This window comes from Nansenia antarctica, assembly GCF_963989245.1.
Source record: "Nansenia antarctica genome assembly, chromosome: 18".
NCBI lineage: Eukaryota > Metazoa > Chordata > Actinopteri > Argentiniformes > Microstomatidae > Nansenia > Nansenia antarctica.
In genome coordinates, this window is record NC_137691.1 from 11,148,921 (window position 1) to 11,175,765 (window position 26,845).

The 26,845-nt window shown below is 45.8% G+C and overlaps 1 protein-coding gene across 2 annotated transcripts; it reads right to left on the reverse strand.

Moving 5' to 3' along the window:
* Positions 1–16,728: 16,728 nt before the first annotated feature.
* On the reverse strand, positions 16,729–26,554 carry rbbp5 (retinoblastoma binding protein 5). Of its 2 annotated transcripts, none has more exons than XM_080548601.1 (14): positions 26,418–26,554; positions 26,150–26,175; positions 24,409–24,581; positions 24,066–24,206; positions 23,727–23,889; positions 23,099–23,208; positions 22,286–22,405; positions 21,612–21,765; positions 20,754–20,825; positions 19,788–19,905; positions 19,577–19,646; positions 19,224–19,471; positions 18,674–18,751; positions 16,729–17,187 (listed from the first exon to the last, which is right to left on the reverse strand). In XM_080548601.1, exons 1-14 carry the CDS (start codon positions 26,434–26,436, stop codon positions 17,135–17,137), a joined length of 1,545 nt encoding a protein of 514 aa, XP_080404727.1. In that variant the 5' UTR covers positions 26,437–26,554; the 3' UTR covers positions 16,729–17,134. The 2 variants fall into 2 exon arrangements, with proteins under 2 accessions (XP_080404727.1, XP_080404726.1); XM_080548600.1 differs by having other exon boundaries at positions 18,497–18,751.
* Between the last annotated feature and the right edge of the window lie 291 nt (positions 26,555–26,845).

Below are 26,845 nucleotides of genomic sequence, written 5' to 3' on the forward strand. Positions count from 1 at the left end.
ACATTTACATCCAAAGCGAATTACATACTAAATACATTTAGTCAGTGAATCATCTATCCATCAGTCATCACAAGAAAAGTCATCTCTGCTTGGGCCAGGGGACTTTGGCAGTCACAATGCTAGAAGAAAGGATTCTGTTTTGTTAATTTACAGTAGAGAAACTGAACAGGGGGATGGGGAGGTTTCACGCAATAATGTCAAATATCAGGATATTATTGGTACTATTCTGATACTATACTATACAAGGTTACCAAATGTGACACATTCTAGTCTTTTGGTCCGCATGTCGGCAACCATCAAAATGTTCAGACTTTTATTTTGAAACACGGAACTATGTTTCAATGTTGTTGAGAATCACAACACAAACTCGCTAGTCAAGCCAAAATACTGCAACGTAATGGATTGGGTGAGTAATCCCCACTGCTACCTAGTTAACTATAACACTACTTTACATTGTTAGCAGGTTCACAAAACAAGCTGTGTTAGTTGACTAGCGACGTGTCATTGATTTTCAATTATTCAACAACGCGGAAATGTATTAAAATCTTTCGAAAGAAAAGTCTGATCGTTACATCGGATCCCGATATGAGGACCGAAGCATTAGAACGTCACTCCCCTTTTCACCGGGCAGCCGTTATGGGTAGGGGTCGATGTTTACATTGGAACACTTCCACCTTCCTCAAGAGGGTTCACTGTGCATATATTCGCTGTTGAAAATGTAACCTCCCTTCAACAACCATTATCATGTTTTCTGTGTCTTCAGAGTGTCGTCAGTCCAGTTCCACAAAGCGGAACGTCCCTGTCTGAACAGACACAGCTCCAGCAGCGGCTCCCTCTTCAACCCCTCCTACACCCCTCACACCCCCATGGGCGGCCCCATCCTCTCCACCTGCAGTACCCCCTCCGGCCACCGGAGGCACCCTCCTCCGCAGCTGCAGCACCAGGGCTCCGCCTCGGTGAGGCTGCTGAGGAGAAGCAGGACCCTCCACCACCGCGTCCCGCCCCAGGAGTACCGCAGACGGGCTAGCCACCCGGCCTCCCCCACCTACGCCACCATGCACCACTGCAGAGGAGTGGTCACAGCGCCCCCCGGAGGCCTGGAGGAGGGAGGACTAGGGCTAGAGCCGGGGTTGGTGCTTACTCACCCAGCGGGGCTGGCCCTCTCACCCCAGCAGCACGCTACCTCCGTGGGAGACCACAGAGGGGCCGTGCCCTTACCCCGGGGGCACTGCTACGATAGCTACGATAGCAACGTTAGCCATAGTCATCTAGCCCACGAAAGAAGGCACCAGCAGGAGAGGACCTTCATGACAGAGCTACCGGTCCGAGAGAGGGAGATGGAAAGAGAGCGGGAAAGAGAAAGAGAACGAGAACGAGAGCGGGAAAGAGAAAGAGAAAGAGAGAGAGACCGAGAGCGGGAACAAGATCGAGAAAGGGAACGAGAAAGAGAGAGGATGGAAAGAGAGAGAGAGGCTCGTTGTCACACCCTGGGCCACCCTCCCCAGCAGGGGGACATCCACGAGACGTGGCCCAAATCATACAGCCGCCAGTCGTCGGTCGGAGGGGGTCTATACAGCACGCTGGAGGGCCACGTAGGGGGGGGGACTGGGGGGGCCAGAGAGTCCAGGAGGGGGAACCTCAACCCCAACCCCAACCCCAACCTTAACCATAACCCCAACGCTCACCATAACCTCAACCCTAACCATAACCATAAACCCAGCCCCAACCCCAACCCCACCGCTAACCATGACCATACCCCCAACCCTAACCCCAACCCCAACCCCAGCGCTAACCATGACCATACCCCCAACCCCAACCCCAACCCCAACCCTAACCCCAGCACCAACCCCAGCACCAACCCCCGGGTGTCGAGGAACCAGTTCCTGAGGGACCGGGCGTCCCGGCTGGCGGACGAGCGCAGCGGCATGAGCACGGACGAGGAGAGCCACGCGGACGTGCAGCGCGGCCGCTACTGGAGCCGCACCGAGAGGCGGGAACACCTCCTGTTGGCCCGCGAGCAGAAACAGCAGCAGCAGCAGGCCCGAGGAGGAGGAGGAGGGGGAGGAGGAGGAGAAGGAGGAGGAGGAGCGACGCGAGAAGGTGTGGTCAATATGAGGGGAGGAGGGTCTATGGGAGGAGGAGGAGGAGGAGGAGGAGGAGAGCGAGTGGTCATGGGAGGAGTTATGGGAGACGGCCGGACGTGCAGCACAGTGCTGGAGCTCAGCCACAGGAAGTTGAGTCGGATGCGGAACAGGAAGGTGCTGGATGATTGGACCACGGTGGAGGAACTGCTGACTCACGGGACCAGGATGACCGGCGGGGAGGAGGTGTCCCTGTGTCCCAGCTCCCTGCTGACCGTCACTACTGTATAACAGCACAGACACAGAGAGAGAGAGAGAGAGAGAGAGAGAGAGAGAGTGTGTGTGTGTGTGTGTGTGTGTGTGTGTGTGTGTGTGTGTGTGTGTGTGTGTGTGTGTGTACTGCGTATCACTACTGAAACCCGGACGAAAACTGCTGACCGTCTTCACTCTATTACAGCACTGACAGAGGGATTTGTAAAACGGTCTTTGGGAGTTTTTTTCCACGTTTTAGCACCTCGGACAATAGCTTTGTGTGTGTGCGTGTGCGTGTGTGTGTGTGTGTGTGTGTGTGTGTGTGTGCGTGTGTCACCACTGTACAGCACCTCTGACAAAGTGTGTGTATGTGTCAGTGCATGACCTGCTTACTGTCTGTAGCACTCCTGAAAGTGTCAGATAGATGACGAGGAGCGTGTGTGTGTGTGTGTGTGTGTGTGTGTGTGTGTGTTTAGCTGCACCATATTCTGGTTGATGTTGCATTTGATATCTAGGTTTGGACTTGCCTCAACAATTTCTAAGAGCAATACTGCACTGCAAAAACATCCAGCTGGACACTATCTTACTGTATGTCACAGATCAACGGAGATGTCCTTTACCAATGTCACAGCACTGCAAGTGTGGCGCTGTGTGTTGCTGACCACTCTCTTTACAGTACACAACCAAGGACACACATGTTTTTTGATACAGAGTCCCAGTTTACAGTCTGACCACTAGGGGAGTGGTTTTGTGTTAGAGGATTTTGTACCTGATAATGTAATCACATTGTAACTCTACCTGGTACCCTTGATTGCACAATGAACAACCAAACCCTCTCCACCCAAACGCAGGCATTATGTTTACATGGCCCCAGAGAGGTACTCACTCTTCTCTGTCCTCGTGACATGGTGGTTCTAGAAATAGATTGACTAGATTGGATGATACATGCTACGCTGGCTTAGTGATTAGGGGGGAGTTGGTAAGAGGTAGCCCCTGATAACGAATGATACAGGGTCAGTTTTGTGTCTCCTAAGTGGTTGTGGTCTGGATTTGGGTCACATCCAGATATCTGTCGGTTAGTTTTCAGTTTACATCCAATGAGGTTGAATTACAACGGGTGACGTCAGAATTATAAGGTTCTATCTCCATTTTTGTCAAAATTGAGTTTTTTACATAATCTGATCCATTAGGTGTTTATTAATGCCTGTGTGGTGTTATTTATAAAATGTTGACATTTTTTAGTTAGTAATTAATAAAATACAAAGGTTCCATCTCACAAAACATAATGGAATGTAAAAACTTTGACGCTCAATATCTCTGAACTACCCTACACAGAGATAGAACCTTATCATTCTAAGCTCACGAACGATCCTCATCAGGGGAGGATCTCCTGTCACATCCTGAAAATAAGCCTCGAACCGTCAACTTCAGCACATCCTTCACTGATGAAACTGATTGGCAGTTTTGGCTAAGGCTAACCACCTTGCTATCAGCTGTCATGTGGTCGATAGCCAAGCCAGCACATTATCTTAACCTGATCTTGTAGAATTGGGACTAGGGAGGCCAGTGGAATGACTGTAGAATGATTATGTGTCAATGTTTTTTTTCTAAATCTCAAAGCTTTTATGGAACGTTGGGAAAAAAAGGAGAGAGCTTATCGCAGTGGTGTAGATCCCTTCAGATATGTTTGCGAAAGTCACAAACCATGTAAACAAAAGAATGAGTTTGTTTTTCATAATTTGTAAAAAAGAAAAAAAAACATATATATATATATAAATCGGTATCTGAATTTATTTAGGGTTTGAAGAGTGAATCAGGACTGTGTATTGGTATTATTGGCTATTTGTTGCCACGTTTCTGCTGTATTTTAGTTGTATTATGTACATATCCATTCCGTTGCTTACAAAGCCAGAGTACAGATGAGCGGTATGGTGATCTATGGGCGCCCTTACATAACAAGAGATTTCTAATCTCAAGGGTTTTAACCTACCATGGTTAAAGGGATAGTTTGCCCTCTTTTGGGTGAACTATCCCTTTCAATAAAAGATCATTCAAAAGCTCTAGTCCTCGAGAGCCAAAATGTCTACTGGTGAAGGTCAAAGGTCAAACAGGGGAGGATGTCATAAAGCCTTATGTCAGGGTAATGAAGGCTTGTGTCTGGGTGAAGCAGGCTCTATGTACAGTACAATACCCATCCCTGAACTGAAAGAGTCACACAATCATTGATCAATGAACCTGATTCTACCACTTCTGTCATAATGACGACTTAATGACTTAACGACATGAAGCTTGGCGCTGAGGTGACGCTGCTTGGCGTGTAGTATCAGCTGCACCCGTCGTTAGTGACAGGATCACACACACTGTGTTGCACTGCGAGTCCCTTTTACACACTTTTCCCACAGCGCGTGATTCTCACACACTCGCTCACACGGCGACGCTGAGCCCCGGCTGGTGAGAGAGAGAGGGGAGGGGAGGGAGAGAGAGAGAGAGAGAGAAGAAGATAGGGAGAGAGAGATATAGAGAGAGTGTGTCAGCTTCCTCGCTCGCCCGAGGCAAGGTGTTCCACGTCACACTCGGCATGACTCAAACACCTTGAATAATGGATGAAAAAAGACAGGATTTATTCCCTCCATCTCCCCCACTCCCCTCCTCCATCTTCTCTCTCTCTCTCTCTCTCCCTCCATCTTTTTCTCTGCTATACGTGAGGATTAAGAGCGCTGAAAATAGCTCTGCTTTCCTATGTGGAAGTGGCAAAGCACACAGGGGGCACTTGGGGGAGAGGTGGTGGTGGGAGGGGGGGGGGGGCTGGAGACTTGTGACTTGAAGCTTTGCACACTGCTGGTTCCCTACATGCTCACTACTGTCTCCCTGCTGCCTGGCCTGGCCTAATACACCTTCAGTGTCTGTGCAACTCTCTGGTTTATTGCTCGTTTTCACTTTTCAAGAAGACTCTTTTTGGAATATGATGATGTACATGTGGTTGTAATAAAGAGATTTTAATTAGCTACGAAAAAAATATATCTGTTTGTGTATTTTGATTCAGCAATCGATCGGTGTCTCTGATTTCAGTCAGGTACCAGAAGGCGGTGTTCTTAGAAGGTCAATGACAGAAAACACTATATTCACCAACGATATGTAACAGAATGTCAAAAAACACATTTGTCATATTCTCATAAACTCTCATAGTAATGATCGTAGCCTATACACACAATGGATAATATATCACTACGCCGTTGAGTATACCTGCATTATTATGGAGTCATTTTAGCATGCATTCACATGATGGTTGAGTGACATGCCTATGTGGTCTTCTACTCTGTCACCATTACACAGACACCATTTGTTCAACATTCAAATGCTTTGGTCCTCATGTCAGGATCCGATGTAATAATCAGACTTTTCTTTTGAAAAATGTGGATACATTTCTGCGTTGTTGAAAATCAATGACACATCGCTAGTCAACTAACACAGCTTGTTTTATGAGCCTGCTAGCAATGGAAAGTAGAGTTATAGTTAACTAGGTAGCAGTGGGGATTACTCACCCAATCCATTGCCTTGCAGTATTTCGGCTTGACTAGCGAGTTTGTGTTGTGATTCTCAACAACGTTGAAACGTAGTTTCCGTGTTCAAAAGAAAGGTCTGAACATTTTGATTGGTTGTCGACATGTGGACCAAATGATCAGACTGTGTCACAATTCTCTCACTACAGCTGTGGGCTGCAGCAGGCATTCTCATCATGCCCTCTATACTGAACAGACATTCGGGCACAACTGTGTCCTGATGGCTTCAGGGTCAAAGCAGCTGTACTTTCCGGGTTTCTGGGGGATTGTGTGCAGGCTTTTGTTCCAGCTCAGCACTAACACCCCCCAGAGAGAACTAATCGATGATGGTAAGTGGTACAGTAAGTTTGTTGGCTGAATTATTGCGTGTTAGTGCTAAGCTGGAGCTGGAACAACTTCCTGGCTGCACACTGTGGGGCCCCTGGACTAGGAACGGAGAACGCTGGGTAAAACACCCAGTGGAACATGACTGTGACATTCAGGAGACGTGCAGGAGTGGAAGACTCAGTGGGCTATGATGTGAGAGTGCCTTCTGGCAGCTGTATATACCCTCACCAAACACTTTATTAGGAACACTATACTAATACTGGGTAGGGCCTCCCTTTGCTCTCAAAACAGCCTCTATTTTTCGTGGCATTGATTCCACAAGATGTTGGAAACATTCCTTTGGGATTCTGGCCCATGATGATATGATTGATATGATATGATATATTACAATTCCTGCAGGTTTTTCAGGTGCACTTTCAAGCTGTGAATCTCCCATTCTACCACATCCCAAAGGTGTTCTATTGGATTCAGATGACTGGGAAGGCCACTGAAGAGCACTGAACTCATTGTCATGTTCTTGAAACCAGTTTGAGATGACTTTTGCTTTGTGACATGGTGCATTATCATGCTGAAAGTACCCATTAGAAGATGGGGTACATTGTGGCCATGAATTATGCACATAGTCAGCAACAATACTCGTAATAGAGTATTCAAGTGATGATTTATTGATATTAAGGGACCCAACGTGTGCTAACAAAACATTCCCCACACCATTACACCACCTGAACGAATGAGAAGTTGTACAGGTGTTCCTAATGGTGTTATTTGAGTGTATATGTGATAGTTCTGAATCTAGATTCAATCTAGATTGATGTTTAGGACTGGTGAGTGGCAGCCATTTTGTTGACAGGGCTCCTAGCTAGGCCTTACATCATGTCAGGACACGATACGTAGATAAGGTCTAAGATGGTGGGCTTCCTACTTTCCTGTCTATTCACCTTTACCTGGACTGATCTAAAGACAGGGTGATGCTTTCCAGACAGGAATTTGACCAAACCAAAGTGGAGGTCACTTCGGACTGTTGGGACGCACTCCTGCTCTACACTGCACCACAGGATCCATCAAACTGTTTATATAGACGTGTAGATGATGGTTATCTGATATCTTATGTATTGTCACCTGTTAATCAGTAACAGATTCAGCATCGTCTCATTGGAGTCTATCTCTACATGCATGTCGTCAGCATGTCGTCACCACCCATCACCATAACAACAACATATGACATCTGCCCAAAGGCCTAATGAGCGCTCTTATGTAACGGGTGTAAATTATGAGCCATGCAAGTCATCCAAGCTGAACACAGGCCTGTGAGGGGGGATGAGGAGCTCACTCAGAGGTTGCAGATGTCATGTTCCGATTTAGAATGTCGCAGATAGAAATGCAAAGCATAGAAGAGATACTGGGCTTAGCATGCACAATAAGAGGATCGATTGGACCTGAACTAGACTAATTTGGTGCTTTTCTATCCGCAACGTTCAATGGTTCCCTCTGATTAAAGCCTCAATGCACACAAACGTTGTGGCATCTATGACAGTTGACAGTGGTTTTGTCTTAAGCCCATAATAGAAATAGCTAAAAATAGACATGTTCATGTATTTTCAAAGGAGTTTAAGATTTTAGGCTTACTGCACAATAGAAATGCTCTGGTTGGGTGTTTCTGCAGTTGGAATACACATTAATTTACTGTACTCCAATCATCTTAAATGACCTGATATTTCCCATCTTTGCACTGAGCCATAGGTACTGTAGGCCTAATTCCACTAATGACCATTTACTCCAAACCCTTGACCTCATCTGTTCTCGTAGAAAACAACTGCAACATGTCGCAAAATGGAATCCATCTGTGCAGAAGCACAAAATGGAATCCAAGTGACAAAGACAGCTCTTCATTATCACCATCGAGCTCTGCCAGTAAGACCGTTATTCACCAGACTCAGCCAGCTCAGCTCTATTTAGCTAGGTAGGAGAATGCTGTTGCAGCAGTGCCACCGTGTGGCAGAAGAGTGTCATGACAGTCATGGGCCTACAAAATGGTGCCTGCCTCAGCACCAAACAGTAGACTAGGACCTACTGAAAAAAAGTATTTCCTTGTTTTCTAGCTCTTCTCGTCTCATTATCATTTCAGATCATCTCCTTCAATGTGTTTGGAAAAGGTGGCAAGAAGAGGACAGAAGGAACCGAGGAAAGACTTAGCCCAGATTAGAGGTCAATTTAAATAAAAAGGAAATATATCGGGGCTATTCATTTCTAAGTATTACAGCAGTGGAGTGCTGTGCTTGTAATATGGGCTTTCTTCTCAATAAGGCCAATAAGGCTATATGTTTAGGAAATATATCTTTAAACCAGTACAGCTACACAGCTGTCTGGATACAAGGAAAACAAATTATAATGATGTTCTCAATATGTAGGAAAATGTGCTTGAATTTAGCAAATGCTAGTGCCATCATCTTGAAATAAGGAAAAATAATAAGATGATAATAATAATAATAATAATAATAATAATAATAATAATAAGAGTTAAAAAAAGGGTTAGAGTTAAATAAGTAGTCCTGACTAAGATAAAATGTACTTGTACTACTACTAGAAATTAGATTGGCTTGCTTAAAGAAAGAATTAATCTCAATTTCACTTCTTTATTGAGGAGCATATCCTTAAGAACAGAGGATGCAAAAACGCCACTGGTACAAACGTAAATGCTTTCAAACTTCTAACAATAAAACAAAACAAACCCTGCCTATTTATTAAAAAGTTATCGGATCGGTTCTCTCTAGTCAGTAAGGAACGTTTTCCACTCTGCCATCGTCTTTTTATAGGAAGACGTCATGTCCGTGTCGTGGATGGCGTCCGAGAGGACCTCTGTCTGCAGCACAGAGAGGAGCGTCGCAATGCACTTGGGATACGTAAGGTGAAAGGCGTAATAACACGCCATGAGATACATCATGCTGGCATAGATGTCCTCCTTGGGGAAGGTCACCACAGGCAGGTTTCCAATTGTCAGTATGCAGTTGGTTTCACCCACAATCACGACAGGGCTGATGAGGGATCTCGTCTGAAGAAAGGTGTTGGGGTCTTCTGCAGACTGACACCAACACAAGGAGGAAAAACAAATATGACCACAAAAACAATTCACACTCCTTGTATCAAGACTTATGGTCAAGTGACATGAACATTCTCATACAAGCACACATTTCTTACCTCAAGGACGTGAAGCACAGCCTCACTTGCATGTCCTAACTTCATGGGTGGAGCCACAGGTGATGGGAAAATGTCTGGTAAAGCCTTCATCATGGCGATTGAGTGCTTCACTGTTAAAAACCCAAATAGTCTAATTTGATTTATTGCAGCCAGTTATTTAAACAAACATTAATACTTTCATGGGATTCTCTATTGTCAACAGAGCAAGTCATTACCTTTGTCCAGCAGCGGTGGCCTCATGACCTTTCTGAACACTCCATAATACTGGGCCTTGTCGTAAAAGGTCCCCCAGCGGGTCTTCAGTTCAGATATGAAGCGGGAGTTCCCTCGATCGAGGATCCGCCGGAGTTCATCCATAATCTGACACACATACATGGCAAGGCAAGTTTATTTGTATAGCAAATATGTTATACAACAGGGGCAATTCAAAGTGCTTTACATATAGCATTAAGAAAATACATCAAGAGGAGACTTTCAATCTTTTGTCAGGTGCACCGAATACAATTATCTCTGTTTTGTCCTTGTTTAGTTCGAGGACGTTTTGTGTCGAGTCTGTTTGAGTCTGGTGTTAAGCAGGCTAAGGAAGCATAGGGCTACTTAAAATGTATACATTTGCCTACATGATCTAGTTCTCTGAAGCAGGGATACGCTTGAAGTATCTTGGTAGGCCTGTCCTGCTCCTTAGTAGCATCAAAGTCGATGAAGGCCCGTCTTGCTTCCAAGTCAAGGTCCAAGAGCTGGGAAACATCCTTCTTGTTGGGTCTGGCCTTGGTTTTGTACATCTCCTGTAGAGTTGTATAATGTCTCGCCTGGTTCTGTAGGCTGTCAGTAGTTTCTGATGCCAGAAAACATAACAAACCCCACCAATTAACATTTTAAAATGTAGCCTGAAATTAAGAGCAATGTTTCCGCTGCTACTGCACCACTGAATCGCTTTTATTCGATTCTATCTTACTAAGTACACAAGAGTAAAATTATTTGGCTTTGGTTCCTCAACATTGACATTGCAGCATTCAGATACAAAACACAATAATACGCTTTGCCGTTTTGGGCAGTGCAGTTCCCGTACCAGGCAGTGATGCAACCCATCAGGATGTTCTCGGTTGTGTGTGAAGAAGGATCTTAGGCCCTAAGCGGAACTTTTTCATCCGCCTGAGATGGAAGGAAAACGACGTTGTGCTTTGTTCACCATACGGTTGGTGTGTTCACCCCAGGTGATTGAAGAACTTGATGCTGTTTGCTCTCTCCACAGCAGACCCGTTGATGTGATTGGGTCTTGTGCCTGCCTCTTCAATTTGTTTAGAGTAGTAGTAGAAGTGGCATTTATACAGAAACATTATCCACCATTTCAATTTGTGTACCTACCATTCAACTGTTCAACCTCTGGAGTGCTGCATCTAGATTGTGGGGATCTCTTCAAGATCAAAGTTGAGGAGGCGGACTCATCATTGTCATCAGTGGACATCTCCAGGCTGCTCTGAAAGCGAAGACTTCGTGGCCTGTTTCTTGACGGGGTCGGTCCCTGCTTCTTTGTGGGAGTTGTAACATTCTGAATCCTTTTCAAAAGTTGCTTCTTCACAGATTCCTAACATGAAACAGACACACAACAAATGTTTGTGTTATAAATCACATTAAACAAAATCGAATCCAGAAATGAAACCATACAACCATAGACTTGGCCGGTTTTACAGTTAAACCGCAAACCCCTGTTTACATTTTTTTTTTTTTGTCAATATCATCATAAAACTATCAAAATTGCTATAATAAATGCCTTAAGAGTGTATGTCCAGCAACACTGTCTGTGTGGTTGAAGATGCTATGAAAGTGATGACAGAACTTTTTGTAAACAATGTAATTTGTCAAATAAAAAAAGAAAGTTTTAAAAATGTGATACTGCCGAAATCTAGTGACTTACCCACTCAGCTCCACTGGTTGCAGATCCGTCCCGCAGCATTGGGTAGTACTCTATGAGATGCTTTGCCATCACAGTGAGTTCACGGCTGCATGGATACTGGAAGTCATCCCCTGCCGCTCTCTTAATGGAAATCATGCTTGTTATTGTATTCCTGATTAGTCGACAGCGAAGCTCTTTGGGAAGCATATAGTCTCCTTCTTGTCCAGCTCGCTGTTTTTCAAAAAAGGTGCTTCTTGATTTCTCCAACTCTGTGTCTGTGTATAAGACATACTGTGGGCTGACAAGCTGTACAGTTCTGGTGGCACCATGTTGGTCTCTGGCGTTTGGAGAAAGGTAGGGGGATGGAGAGTGGAGTGGGGTGGAGGGAAAGGGGATGGGGCTGAAATCACAGGTCCCAGAGGAAGCGTCTGGTCTAGACAGCACTGATTCTTCATTCAACTGCTCAACCTCTGGGGTGCTGCATCTAGATTGTGGGGATCTCTTCAAGATCAAAGTTGAGGAGGCGGACTCATCATTGTCATCAGTGGACATCTCCAGGCTGCTCTGAAAGCGAAGACTTTGTGGCCTCTTTCTTGAAGGGGTCGGTCCCTGCTTCTTTTTGGGGGTTGTAACATTCTGAATCCTTTTCAAAAGCTGCTTCTTCACAGATTCCTAACATGAAACAGACACACAACAAATTGTTTGTGTTATAAATCACATTAAACAACATTGAATCCAGAAATGAAACAGTACAAGCAGCCACATGTTGCCCTGATTGATCTGAATGAAGCACATCCCTCCAGGTTTGATCTGGATGCAGCACTTCTCTCCAGGTTTGAGTGTCAGATGTTTGCACTTTGGCTGCCAGGTATTCAACAGTGCTGCATTTGGAAACATGTCTTGAACGACGTCCTCATCGCTGCTGACTCTGGCCGCATCAGCATCCTCATCCTCCTGGACGTCTCTGAAGCTTTTGACACTGTCTCCTACACCATCCTCCTCAACCGCCTATCCAACCTCCTAGGTGTCACCAGTACAACCCTCTCCTGGTTCCAATCCTACCTCTTTAACGGGGAAGAGTTTGTTACCATCAATGGCTTGAGTTCCCCCCCAGCACTAGTCAATCAAGGCGTGCCATCCTCTCAGCTCCCCCCTCATTCCCCTGTCAACGAAATAAAAACCTGGATGTCAAAACATTTTCTCAAACTTAACAGTACAAAAGCAGAGCTCCTTACCCACTCAGCTCCACTGGTTGCAGATCCGTCCCGCAGCATTGGGTAGTACTCTATGAGATGCTTCGCCATCACAGTGAGTTCACGGCTGCATGGATACTGGAAGTCATCCCCTGCCGCTCTCTTAATGGAAATCATGCTTGTTATTGTATTCCTGATTAATCGACAGCGAAGCTCTTTGGGAAGCATATAGTCTCCTTCTTGTCCAGCTCGCTGTTTTTCAAAAAAGGTGCTTCTTGATTGCTCCAACTCTGTGTCTGTGTATAAGACATACTGTGGGCTGACAAGCTGTACAGTTCTGGTGGCACCATGTTTGTGTCTTGCGTTTGGAGAGGGGTAGGGGGATGGAGAGGGGTAGGGGGATGGAGAGTGGAGGGGGGTGGAGGGAAAGGGGATGGGGCTGAAATCACAGGTCCCAGAGGAAGCGTCTGGTCTAGACAGTGCTGATTCTTCATCCTGTGTAAGAAATATATTTATTCAATGGTAATTAAGCTAAGGAAGCATAGGGCCACTTAAAATGAATACATTTGCTTACATGATCTAGTTCTCTGAAGCAGGGATACGCTTGAAGTATCTTGGTAGGCCTGTCCTGCTCCTTAGTAGCATCAGAGTCGATGAAGACCCGTCTTGCTTCCAATTCAAGGTCCAGGAGCTGGGAAACATCCTTCTTGTTGGGTCTGGCCTTGGTTTTCCTGTAGAGTTCCTGTAGAGCTGTATAATGTCTCGCCTGGTTCTGTAGGCTCTCAATAGTTTCTGATGCCAGAAAACATAACAAACCCCATCAATTAACATTAAAAAATGTAGCCTGAAATTAAGAGCAATGTTTCTGCTGGCCCTACTCCTCCCTCCCCGCCGGTAACATTGGCGCCACAGAAAAACTCTTGTTCCACAGGAAACAGAGGACTGAATAGTCACCTTCTTTCTAGTCCCTTGTTTTGAGTAGTAGTAGAAGCTGCATTTATACGGAAACACTATCTACTATTTCAATTTGTTTACCTACCATTCAACTGTTCAACCTCTGGAGTGCTGCATCTAGATTGTGGAGATCTCTTCAAGATCAAAGTTGAGGAGGCGGACTCGTCATTGTCATCAGTGGACATCTCCAGGCTGCTCTGAAAGGGAAGGCTTCGTGGCCTCTTTCTTGAAGGGGTCGGTCCCTGCTTCTTTTTGGGCGTTGTAACATTCTGAATCCTTTTCAAAAGCTGCTTCTTCACAGATTCCTAACAAGAAACAGACAGACAACAAATTGTTTGTGTTATAAATCACATTAAACAAAATCGAATCCAGAAATGAAACCATACATGCAGACACATGTTGCCCTGATTCCAGGTTTGAATGTCAGATGTTTGCACTTTGCCTGCCAGTTATCATAACAGTGCTGCGTTTGGAAACATGTCTTGAATACCTGAGTAGTGATTTATTATTATTATTAGTGACTTACCCACTCAGCTCCACTGGTTGCAGATCCGTCCCGCAGCATTGGGTAGTACTCTATGAGATGCTTTGCCATCACAGTGAGCTCACGGCTGCATGGATACTGGAAGTCATCCCCTGCCGCTCTCTTAATGGAAATCATGCTTGTTATTGTATTCCTGATTAGTCGACAGCGAAGCTCTTTGGGAAGCATATAGTCTCCTTCTTGTCCAGCTCGCTGTTTTTCAAAAAAGGTGCTTCTTGATTGCTCCAACTCTGTGTCTGTGTATAAGACATATTGTGGGCTGACAAGCTGTACAGTTCTGGTGGCACCATGTTGGTCTCTTGTGTTTGGAGAAAGGTAGGGGGATGGAGAGTGGAGGCGGGTGGAGGGAAAGGGGATGGGGCTGAAATCACAGGTCCCATTGGAAGTGTCTGGTCTAGACAGCGCTGATTCTTCATCCTGTGTAAGAAATATATTTATTCGATGGTAATTATGAAGGCGAAGAACACCACACTGTTACAACAACCGAACAGCACACAAAAAAACGACATCTTTAGATAAATGTATTGCAATCATGGCTGGGAAATGGAACAGGAAACACTACCTGCATGGTTATATATTCATTGTCAAAATCTAACATTACCTCCTTTTCACCATGAGTAAGTCTCCAAATGGTTCTCCTTCTGAAGAAGTGCTCTGGCCCGGGAAAGAGATCACGCAAATCCTCCCTAGAGAGGCTGGGCAGCATGTCTGTGCTTATATTAGCAGCTGAAAAACACATTTAACCACATAAGTAATTAGCTAAGATGGTCGACAATTGAAAGGGCGCCAAAGACAAAGCTAATAATCGACAGTGTCTTTCATTAGGGCACTGTCATGTCCTGTCAGCTAGCTAGCTTACTTACTTACTTACTTCAACAAATGTACATTTGGGACAGTAACAGTTCTGGCAAATAACTGGCATGCTGCTAAGATGATAAGTAAATAACTAAGCTAGCTAGCTAGATATGATCAGAAACAAAGTAGTATCCAGTTATGGAATTATATTTATCACTACTTTGGCTGTTTGCTAAACTAGCCAACACGGTAACATTAGCATGCTGGAATGCTATCGTCACCATAGCAACAAACGCCATGGCATTGAAAGACCTGGGGACTGGGGTGCGTTCATAAATATGCTCTGAAAGTGCCAGAGCACACCCGAGGTGCTCTCTGAAGGTTAGGAAATGAACTGATTCCAGTTGAAACCATAGCGCTGAGCACACAGAGCCGAATCCCAGAGCGTATTTATGAGTGCACCCCTGATTACTTAACCCGGACACATTTTGGCACCCGGACAGTATTTGGCATGACAGCACATTTACACCTTATCTCAACACACTATCTCTGGCAATAACGCACTTTCTATCTAAGCAACGTGCAGGTGTTTTCGTGCAGTTAACTGTTAACAGGCAATGTTAGTTACCCAGTTACATTAGCTTACATTAACGTGCGAAGGAGAAAGGTTAGATGGGTATGAACACATTGACATTACCTTTTAATACTGCGGTTGCTATATGATCCATGCCCTGATATGCATAGATATTATTATAGTATAGATATCTGTGCTGATATGTGTCATCCCTTCCATCTTCATTCATGGTGGTGTCGACCAGAAGATGACTCTCCTTCTTTTGGGTTTAACTTCTTCTTCTTCTTCTGTTGGATCTAACGGCAGCTTGCATCCATAACATCCTTAACATTACACTACTGCCATCTACTTCTATTCCATCCAGGGCTTTGATAGTTGTTTTCACAGATTATTTGTTTATTTACATTATCTGTTTTCTATTGTTGGTAAATATGTAAATACGTAAATAAATTTGATTTAATAAAAAAAAAATATATATATATTATATTAATATTGAAGTTAACTGTAGATTATTAATTATTAATCTCTGAGTATTGGAGAAGGGGTAGGATTAAATAAGCTTGCTTCTTCCTACTCCTTTTCGGACATGTTAAGTAAATAGTGTTTTTTGTTTAGTTTTTTGTTGTTATAACTATTTCTTTTTTCACATGTTCGAAATAAAGCTTTCATTCATTCATTCATCCTTCCCTGGTGCAGTCATGCCCGCTTTAGCCAATGCTCTTTTCTAACTCTCTCAACGTAAATGGAACATCCTGCTCATCTCAATTATTTTCCTTTCCCTGTAGCACCTCCATGTTTCCAGATTTTGTTCTCTCCCTGCCCCCTTTTCCCTCCTCAGATAAATTGTTAGAACTGTGTACAAAACTGTTTGACAGTAACTCAGCTTTTTCTTTATTAAATCAATTATTGTCACCATTGATTGATTGTATGTGTTAACTCCACTCCAGTGTCTCAGGTTAGGCATTTCTTGGCACCAGTAGATGGGGTCATGTCATGTACCTGAAAGCCATTTACAACCTATAGGTTTACAAACCTATTGAAGAAGACCATGCATTGATCCAATTGGCTGATGCTTTCCCAAGTTCATAGGAAGTCCCACCATAGTTATTAGGTAGCACCCCCTCATGCCATCACACGTCGAAATGGGAAAGACAGCCGGTGCTTTCTCTGGCCATGTCACTCTTCATCTAAGCTCTATGTTAAGAATCAGTGATGCCATTATCATACCTCTTCCACACAAGAACAACTTAAATAAGTCAAGGCATGCATGCACACAGCATGCACACACACTGTGGTCCAGTCACCAATATTCAAAATGGTTTAATAATATGTATATAAAAAGACAACATGTGTCTGGAAACAGTGTTAAAAGCAGACCAGACAAGACGTCACTTCACACATTTTGCATTATACAGAGAAATAGACAGAAAAACAGGAGAAAGAGAAGAGGTCCTATACTAAAAACATGGTTGCTTCCTCTTGTCTGTTTCTGTTATTCATCAAAAAATGTGAAAAAGAAGAGGTGTCTGCCTTAATGCCGGTTGGTCAGAACTCACAATCCTGTTCGGCCATAATCAGCTCTCATACAGCAGTTCCTGTAGGGAGTCGTCCATGTAACTATGGCGACAGGTATCACAAGTTATGATGTTATAATGAGTCTTTTGAAGGGTGTCAGAGTCTTTGGAGGTTAGGAGGAGTTGGTAACAGCCTGTAGGTGGCTGTTGTACCTCCTCCATAGCCACAGAGGGCGCCGTTCTCTACTGGATCAGTCCAGCCCCTGGATATCATGCTGTTTGTAGGACTGTGACATCAGGCTCCCTGTAGGAAAGGCACCAACACAGTCAGAATGAAGACAGATGACCACATCCCCAAAACAAACCCCTCCCATTCCAGATTTTAGAAGACAAACTTCATAACAGTCATAAATCACTTTCAAGTTTAATTCCAGCGAATTTCTTAGTTACGTGATTGTATGACTAGCAAAGGAGTTTTGAAGTTGAAGGCGGTATTTATTAAGTTTGTAGGGCTCTCAAGTCTCACGCATTGGGCGTGAGACAAGGTGTGGCGTGTGAGCGTGTGAACGGGTTGAAATGCGTGTGTCTCACGCCCAATGCGTGAGACTTGAGAGCCCTGAGTTTGTAATGAGGACGAGAACTAGCATAGTTTGGTGAGCACTCCTCCAATGCAGTTTTTGCCATATAATCCTTTAAGTGGATGTTTCTTCTAGACAAGTTTGACTACTTGTAAAATAGGCAAAAAAAATTACCAACAGTTGTCAACATCCTGTGGGACAACAATACATGTGATTGGGTCAGAACCAAGAACCAGTATTGGGTCCGTTTGGCTCCTCTCTGAGTGTTTCATTGTAGTCCAACAGGATGATTTGACACAGTTGTTAAAACCAAAGCACAGCAAATCTTAGAAACATTGATTACACACACACTACAGACATCCATACAACATTGGAGCAAGCAGACACACACACACACACACTGAAAGAGAGAGAGGAGACCTAGAGCCACACATATACACAGGTAATCCACATACAGAAGCATACCTGGACACACACCCATGTATAACACACACAAGCCCAGGGAGGAGCGAGGCGGGAGTGGAGCAGGAGGATCAAGGCAGAGGCAAGCAGGAAGTAGATGAAACTAGCCACAGGAGAGAGGCCCCCGGTAGCAGGCGGCCATTTTGGAAGACTGAAGGTGGACCAAAACCGACAACCGGGAAGCCGACATTTCAACGACCCCCTCCTTTCCCAGAGGGAGATACTTTTTTAATTATCAGCATCTCCAAAGGGAAATAATTGTAACCATCATGTCATGATTCGATAATTGATTTATTTGTTTTTTCCCTCCACCACGTTTCATAGTTTTCCACAGAATTACTTTCTAATTCATTTTGAGGGAGGTTGTGTGGGGTTGAGGTGGGCAGAACTTTAAGGGTTGGGGGGTCGTCAATGTGAGGGTGGGGGGTAGGGGGGTAGGGGGGGTGCTGGGGCGTGTCAATGGCTGACTGTAGGGAGGGAGGGCAGGGTGGTCCGGGCTGTGGACGCTGGTGAAACATAGTAGCTAGCGGGGGTTAGCGTAGCTCCCATGGCGTGGGTGTTGGGAGTCCTTACCTGACGTGGACAGGCCCCCCTCTGCTCTGCCCTTCATCATCATCATCCCTCCTCCTCCTCCTCCTCCTCCACCTCCTCCTCCTCCTCCTCCTCCTCCTTCAGTTCCCGCTCCATCCATGGGGTAAGGCCTGTCGCCCCTGTAGGGCTTGGGCCTGAAGGAGAAGTCTTTCTCTTTACCTTTGGAGCCTTTGGGCCGCCCCGCTGTCTTCTTCTTGGACTTGCTGTCGCCCTTCACGCCCAGCAGGGGGTGCACCTCTGAGTTGTGGAGAGAAAGAACAGAGGGAGGGCCAGGGTTAGGAGGAGCTCCTCTCTGTGTGTGTGTGTGTGTGTGTGTGTGTGTGTGTGTGTGTGTGTGTGTGTGTGTGTGTGTGTGTGTGTGTGTGTGTGTGTGTGGTACCTAACCCTCTCACCATCACTGGACCTAACCCTAACCCTCTCACCATCACTGGGCCTAACCCTCCTAACCCTCTCACCATGACTGGGCCTAGGGAGGGTGACAGACAGATAGAGTAGAGAGGGAGAGACAGACAGATAGAGAGGAGAGGGAGAGACAAACAGATAGAGAGGAGAGAGAGAGACAGACAGATAGAGAGAGGGAGAGACAGATAGAGAGGAGAGGGAGAGACAGATAGAGAGGAGAGGGAGAGACAGACAGACAGATAGAGACAGACAGACAGAGACAGAACAGAACAGGAACAGAACAGGAGACAGACCCTAACCCTCTCACCATCACTAGGCACCCCCTGCAGCTCGATGGTGGTGGTCCGGGCCTTCTTTTTGGACGGCGCCCCCTCGGAGGACGGCTGCCGCTGCTTCTTGTCCCCGGTCCCCGTCGGGGCCGCGGCGGCCTCCTCCACGGGGGTGGTCTGGCCCGCGGCGTCCGGGGGGGGGCCGAAGGGGTTCTCCTCGGGGTCTTCCACCTCGGGGGCGATGGGGAGGTACAGCAGGGCCTTGAAGTCCTCCAGCTCCTCGTCACTAAGGGAGGGGGAAGCAGACACCGTGTATTCAGACGCTCATGTGGATCACAGGAGGACACTGTGCCGCCATCATCATCATCATCATCATCATCATCATCATCACCTGCTACAGAAGGCCACGATGGGGTCAACAGAGGTCACGTCCACCTCCTCATCCTCCGCAGCGTCGGCCCCTGGGACACACACACACTGTGTGTTAGCATGAGAACGTGGCTGGCAGAGCGTGCTTCGTTTACACACATGAACACACTCGGTACTGTGTTTGTGTGTGTGTGTGTGTGTGTGTATGTGTGCGCTCGTGTGCGTGTTTCTACCTGTCTGCTCTGGTTCACTCTTGTCCTCGTCTTCAATGTCAAACTCAGACTCTCTCTCCTCGTACTCCACGTTCTCGTCCAGCTCTTTGAAGTCAGGGGCGAACGCACTCCAGTTTTCCTGAAACACAAAACAACACAGCGTTGAACCTCTGACAGACTTGGTGGGAATATCCTCTATCTATGTTGTTTCTACTGTATACAGTAATGTCAGCGTAGGGTACACGTCTAGGTGTTTTCTTCCACCCTGGTCCTGAGGTAAGGTGTGCAGGCTTTCATTCCAGTTCAGCACTAACAGACAAACGCCACCACTACTGTTACGGCACCGTAACGTCTTCATATCGTGAGCTGCGGTTTAACAACTCATGGTGATCTATGAGACTGATGAAGTCATGTAAAAGCAGCTCATCTACGAAACAGGGCTCACTTGAAAGAAAAGTGTCATTTTGCGCCTCGAGTCTATTCTCCTCGGCAACGAAGAGCATTGCAGGGGGATCACAAATAATCCCAAAGCATCCTAAAACTAAGTAGGAAACTTGCAGAAATCAGCCTGCACACATTGAAAGGATCGCATTTTAGACTTGTATTAAAAATGACACGTGTTGGTGCAATTGTTGATGTCATGCAGGTATAGGCTACTTCACTGAAATGGTAGATGAGTTGTTGAGGTTTCAAGCCTCCCGTTATGAAGAGTAGCCAAAATGTTTTTTCAGATAGCTTCCCTTTCTGAAATATAGCCTATCACGTCTCGTTCTTGGTGTGTTTACAGAACTATGGCGGTACGCTCTTGTTTCGGTGTAGGTGTCATTTTGACGTAACTAACTTTATTCAACTAACCATTAAGCCCTTCATCAGCTCAATAAGGTGTTCTAGTAACGGACTAGAACTAAAGCCTGAACACCGTGGAACTCTTCATGGACCAGGACTGATGAACAGTGCAGTAGTAGAGGGCAGGATCTAGAGACTCACCACTTGGTTCTGAGCCCAGATGGAGACCACTCCGCTGGAGATGGAGGCGATTATCGGCCGCACAGGGTGCCACTGTGGAGGGAGGGGCAGGGGTTAGGGTTAGGGTGCCACTGTGGAGGACAGACAGATAGAGAGAGAGAGGGAGACAGACAGACAGATAGAGAGAGGGAGGGAGGGAGACAGACAGATAGAGAGAGAGAGGGAGACAGACAGACAGACAGACAGATAGAGAGAGGGAGGGAGGGAGACAGACAGATAGAGAGAGAGAGGGAGACAGACAGACAGACAGATAGAGAGAGGGAGGGAGGGAGACAGACAGATAGAGAGAGGGAGGGAGACAGACAGATAGAGAGGAGAGACAGAGACAGACAGATAGAGAGGAGAGGGAGAGACAGACAGATAGAGAGGAGAGACAGAGACAGACAGATAGAGAGGAGAGGGAGAGACAGACAGATAGAGAGGAGAGGGAGAGACAGACAGATAGAGAGAAGGAGGGAGGGAGACAGACAGATAGAGAGGAGAGACAGAGACAGACAGATAGAGAGGAGAGGGAGAGACAGACAGACAGATAGAGACAGACAGACAGATAGAGACAGAACAGAACAGGAGAGGGAGAGACAGACAGACAGAAAGAGACAGACAGACAGATAGAGACAGACAGATAGAGACAGAACAGGAGAGGGAGGGAGAGCCAGACAGACAGATAGAGACAGACAGATAGAGACAGAACAGGAGAGGGAGAGACAGACAGACAGACAGACAGATAGAGACAGACAGACAGACAGACAGACAGACAGACAGACAGATAGAGACAGACAGATAGAGACAGACAGACAGACAGAGATAGAACATCCTTACAGCCACGTCCAGCAGCAGCTCTCCTCTGGTCCCGTGGAGGATCTTCACCAGGTTCCCGATGCTCTTCTCCCAGATGTAGAGGGCGTGCTGACGCGCCGAGCCCGCCACAATATACTCCCCATCCCCAGAGAAACAACACCGCTTCCATGGAGTCCTGCAGAGAGAGAGGGGGAGGAGGAGGAGGACGTGAAAGGAGAGGGAGAGGGGGAGGAGGAGGATGTGAAAGGAGAGAGAGGGGGGGGGGGGAGGAGGACGTGAAAGGAGAGAGAGGGGGGGAGGAGGAGGAGGACGTGAAAGGAGAGAGAGAGGGGGAGGAGGTGGAAGGAGAGAGAGAGGGAGGAGGAGGACGTGAAAGGAGAGAGAGGGGGGGAGGAGGAGGACGTGAAAGGAGAGAGAGAGAGGGGGAGGAGGATGTGAAAGGAGAGAGAGAGAGGGAGGAGGAGGAAGGAGAGAGAGAGGGGGAGGAGGACGTGGAAGGAGAGAGAGAGGGGGAGGAGGAGGATGTGAAAGGAGAGAGAGAGGGGGGGAGGAGGAGGAAGGAGAGAGAGCGAAAGAGCAGTGAGCTAGATAAACTTTTTAAAATGTATTTATCATCAAAGTTGCACTAGGAACATGTTGTTGTGTGTGTGTATTAGTTTGAATGTGTGTGTGTGTGTGTGTGTGTGTGTGTGTACCTGTTGACCAGGTCCTGGAGCTTCTGCATGGGCTCTGGCTCCCCGTCCCTCCCACAGGTCAGTATCTCCCTGCCATCATACACACGGATGATCCTGTCTGCTGTGTTGATGAGAAAACAACTGGAGAGAGAGAAGAGGAGAGGAGAGGAGGGAAAGAGGAGAGAGATGAGAGGAGAGGAGGGGAGGAGAGGAGAGGAGAGGAGAGGAGAGGAGAGGAGAGGAGAGGAGAGGAGAGGAGAGGAGAGGAGAGGAGAGGAGTGGAGAGGAGAGGAGAGGAGTGGAGAGGAGAGGAGAGGAGAGGAGAGGAGAGGAGAGAGATGAGAGGAGTGAGAGAGAAGAGGAGAGAGAGAGAAGAGGAGAGGAGAGGAGAGATGCGAGGAGTGAGAGAGAGAAGAGGAGAGGAGAGGAGAGTGAAAGAGAGGAGGGAGAGAGGGGAGAGGAGTGAGAGGAGAGGAGAGAGAGTAGAGGAGTGAGAGAGGAGAGGAGAGGAGAGGAGGGGGAGGAGAGGAGAGGAGGGCGAGGAGAGGAGGGGGAGGAGAGGAGAGAGACGAAAGGAGTGAGAGGAGAGGAGAGAGGGAAGGAAGGTGGCTGGTGAGAATTCAATTCTTTGAGATATTCTCATGTACAGGCACCCAAAAACTAAAATCTGTCTCTGCAGCGCATTCAACATAAGGGTTACAGTTCACTTCATAGACGATCACATGAAAGGTAATTACACTGTTTTTACACATGTTCTCGACATGTTCTCGACATGTTTTCTCTGTCACGTCAGTACACTGCCTGCAATCCTAGCCCTAACCCAGGACCACTCACCTGCCCTTGCGTGCAAACTCAATGGACTTGATGGCCGTGGTGTTGCTGGTCCCTGTGGTCACCCGGAATGACGCCACCAGGTCCTGGGTGTTTGTGTTCAACACCAGGATCTACAGAGAGACATACATGAGAAACATCAGTATATCCTCACACAGACAAACATCAGTATATCCTTACACAGACAAACATCAGTATATCCTTACTCAGACAATCACAGACACAGTCACACACAGTAAGTCAGTAACGTCACAAACTGCACGTGTTAGACATATGGACTTTCATTGCGTATTGGGTGCAGAAACACACAGGACGTCTGGCTCGGAACTCAAGATAGCTCCGCTCTAAAGCCCACAAAAACATGTCAAATAAAGAATAGGATGACAGATAACTCTCAATGCGATGACAATTCAGCAAAACTCTCCTTTCAACAGATTCCTTGTATTCGCAAATGCAAACGGACGTGACAGAAGCTACCTCCCTCTGAGTCAGACCCGTGACCCCGTGACCTCTTCTGCTCCGTATAAAAAAGGGTTGTGTAACCAAGTGTCACCAAACGACTAACATAAACAACATGGCTTCTGAACTACACTGGCCCCAGTCTGCCCCTTAAACCACAGTGACCTCTCACCTTTCCCTTGGCGTTGCCTGTGTAGATGTACTTCCCCCGCCGGTCGAAGGCCGCCACCACGTTCAGGTCCGAGTCGTCGTCCACCGGCAGGACAACGTGCTTGGAGTCCGACAGGGTCAGCAGGACCGGAGCTGACTTCATGGGACACACCAGGACTTTGTCCCTGGAAGACAAGAGGAGAAGGTCGGTCCATTTTTTACCGAAATGGTATTCCTGTACAAGAATTCGAGATGAGTTGAGGGGGAAATGATCCTGGTAGAACCAGTAGTGAAGAAGCGTGAACGCAAGCATGTAAGGCTAAGAAACGGGCTAAGAACCAGTCCCATGTTTGCCACTCACAGTTCTCGGGGGTGGTACTGCAGCTTGAGGATGGGGGAGGGGAAGCGGAACCTCTGGTCACAGTCTCCCGTCAGGACGTCCCACAGGGACACGATGTTATCTGTGGACGCGCTGACCAACTTGTGACCGTCTCGACTCCAACTGCACACACACACACACACACACACACACACACACACACACACACACACACACACACAGGGCCAGGGCAGAGAGAACGGTACAGATTCAACAACACATGTTTACAGACAAATGACTGCAGGTCCAAAACAAAGGACATCTAAACAGTGCAACGGTATTGTTCACTTCGGGGGGGTTTTCAGTCATTAGATCATCATCTTACCATAGCGAGCAGACGGGATGGATGTGTGCACTGATGATTTTGGCGATGCCCCGCGTGAGGAAGTCCCAGATGACGATGCGGCCGTCGTTGCAGCCCACGGCCAGGAGGGTGCCCCAGCGGTTGAAGGTGCAGGTGAGGGCCATACTGATACAATCCAGAGTGCCATCTGCTTCCTGTCATGTCAGAGTTTTAAATACAGTCACACACACACACACACACATACATACACACAATTAAGAAAGACATGAAGCACCAAACTTTGGGCACTTAGACTTGCACTGGAATCGGCATGGACAGGATCTCATCAGTAGAGAGGAAATAATGATATTTCATACAGTTATGAATGAATGAATGAATGAATGAAAGCTTTATTTCGAACATGTGAAAAAAGAAATAGTTATAACAACAAAAAACAAAACAAAAACAAGAAAAAACAAAACAAAAACAAAACAAAACAAAAAACACTATTTACTTAACATGTCCGAAATGGAGTAGGAAAAAGCATAAGTTTATTTAATCCTACCCCTTCTCCAATAATCAGAGATTAATAATTAATAATCTGCAGTTAACTTCAATATTAATATAATCTTTTTTAAATTAAATCACATTTATTTACGTATTTACCAACAATAGAAAACAGATAATGTAAATAAACAAATAATCTGTGAAAACAACTGGGGGCCATTCCACTAAAGGTGGCTTAGTATATCGGCGATTTAAATAAATGCGGCGGGCTAAATACGCAGCAGGCTACAAACCGTCATATCGCCACAATGGCCTAGTGGTATCGACCGCTGCCATAGGATTTATTCATCATTTTTAGACGGTGGTTCGAATCCCTCTTCAGACACACTTTTTACTGCATTTCGTTGTCTGAATCTAATTTAAAATCTCATCTAAAAAAGTATGTAGGCTATACAATTATGGTGCAGGCTAATTTACAATAACTGACACGATTACAATGGTGTTTGAAGCCTTTGCATGAAATCTTCGGTTAAATGTAAAAAAACAACAACAACAACAACAACAACAAATCGCTTAGTCAAGTCTCGAACTCGCAACCTTTGGAACTCCAGCTGGTTGCCTTAACCACTGCGCCAGCCAGACCGCTATGATGACAGCAATGCAAGTTGAAATAATTATGCTATATTTATTTTTTTTACACTCTTTTATTTATTGATCTATCTATCTATCTATCGATCGATCACACTTTCAAAATATCAAATTATCTATCTATCACACAGTCAACCTATCCATCTATCTATCTCGTGTGAAGTGGGAACTAATATTTCCTAAAAGAGGAACTGTCGTTCGGGATGTAGTTTCCGCCTGTGAGCCTTTTTTGACACGTGTCTTACTTTAGCCAGTGTTTTAGCCTGGTCGCGACCAGGCTAATTATATCTGACTCAGAAGGAGCTCAACCAAGCAGCGAATTATTTGAGCCACATTGATGGAACCGAACGCAAGCTAACATTATCGAGGCTTAGAACTTTATCTAGTTTATCTAGAAGATAATCGACCTTAGTGGAATGGGGCCCTGGTGACTATCAAAGCCCTTCTTCCTCCTCGTACCTGGTGAAAACCATGTTTTTATACCGCTTTTTGTTATCTCATACTTTATATAGCTAGATATTTAATATAATTTATTATTATTATTGTTTTTACTACATTATCAATCAAAAATAAACGTGTAATGATTAGCAGATCTACTGTGTAGAGACGCAGAAAAACATGGGTTTACCTCTGGGTAGTTCTGCCCGAAAGACTCTGGAAGAGAAACGTAATCAAATGGTTAGAGAGATGGTCAAACATCACTGTTTGTTTACAAACAAGCAAGCCAATGTTAGTCATCTACCCTGGCTCCATCATCACAACATGACAGCTCCGTTCAAACACACACACACAGGTCGCTAGTTCAGCTAGCCTAGCATGCTAAGTGTTAGCTTGCCATAAATGGTTCCCATGCAGCCGTGCCTCCATGCAGCGAAGTAAGGATGTATTATAATTACCGAGCAACTCTAAATTCATCCCTGGACAGTTATTGATCCACGAATACGCAAAGAAATAGTCTCCGATCAGATGTGTTCACAGAAGCAGCCTTTGTTGCTAACAGAGAGCCACTGGCGCCTGGCTGACTTGAAGGACCCCAAACAAAGTGCCCCTGCGTTTGCCCAAACAAAAACCCAGAGATGCAGAAGTGTGAATGAATGAATGAAATGTTGATAAGTTGGTGTGAAAACAGTTTTTTGTTTTTTTTACTGTTTCATTACTGTTAGTTTATATTTTATATATTATACGTGTTGCATTTTATTGTTGATGATGATTGAGTTGTAGAGGTGCTCTGCCTTAAGCATTTAATTGCATTGTATACTTGTATTCAATGTAATGACCACATGACTTGACTTGACTTGACTTGAGTCCACAGTTGCACCTGAAG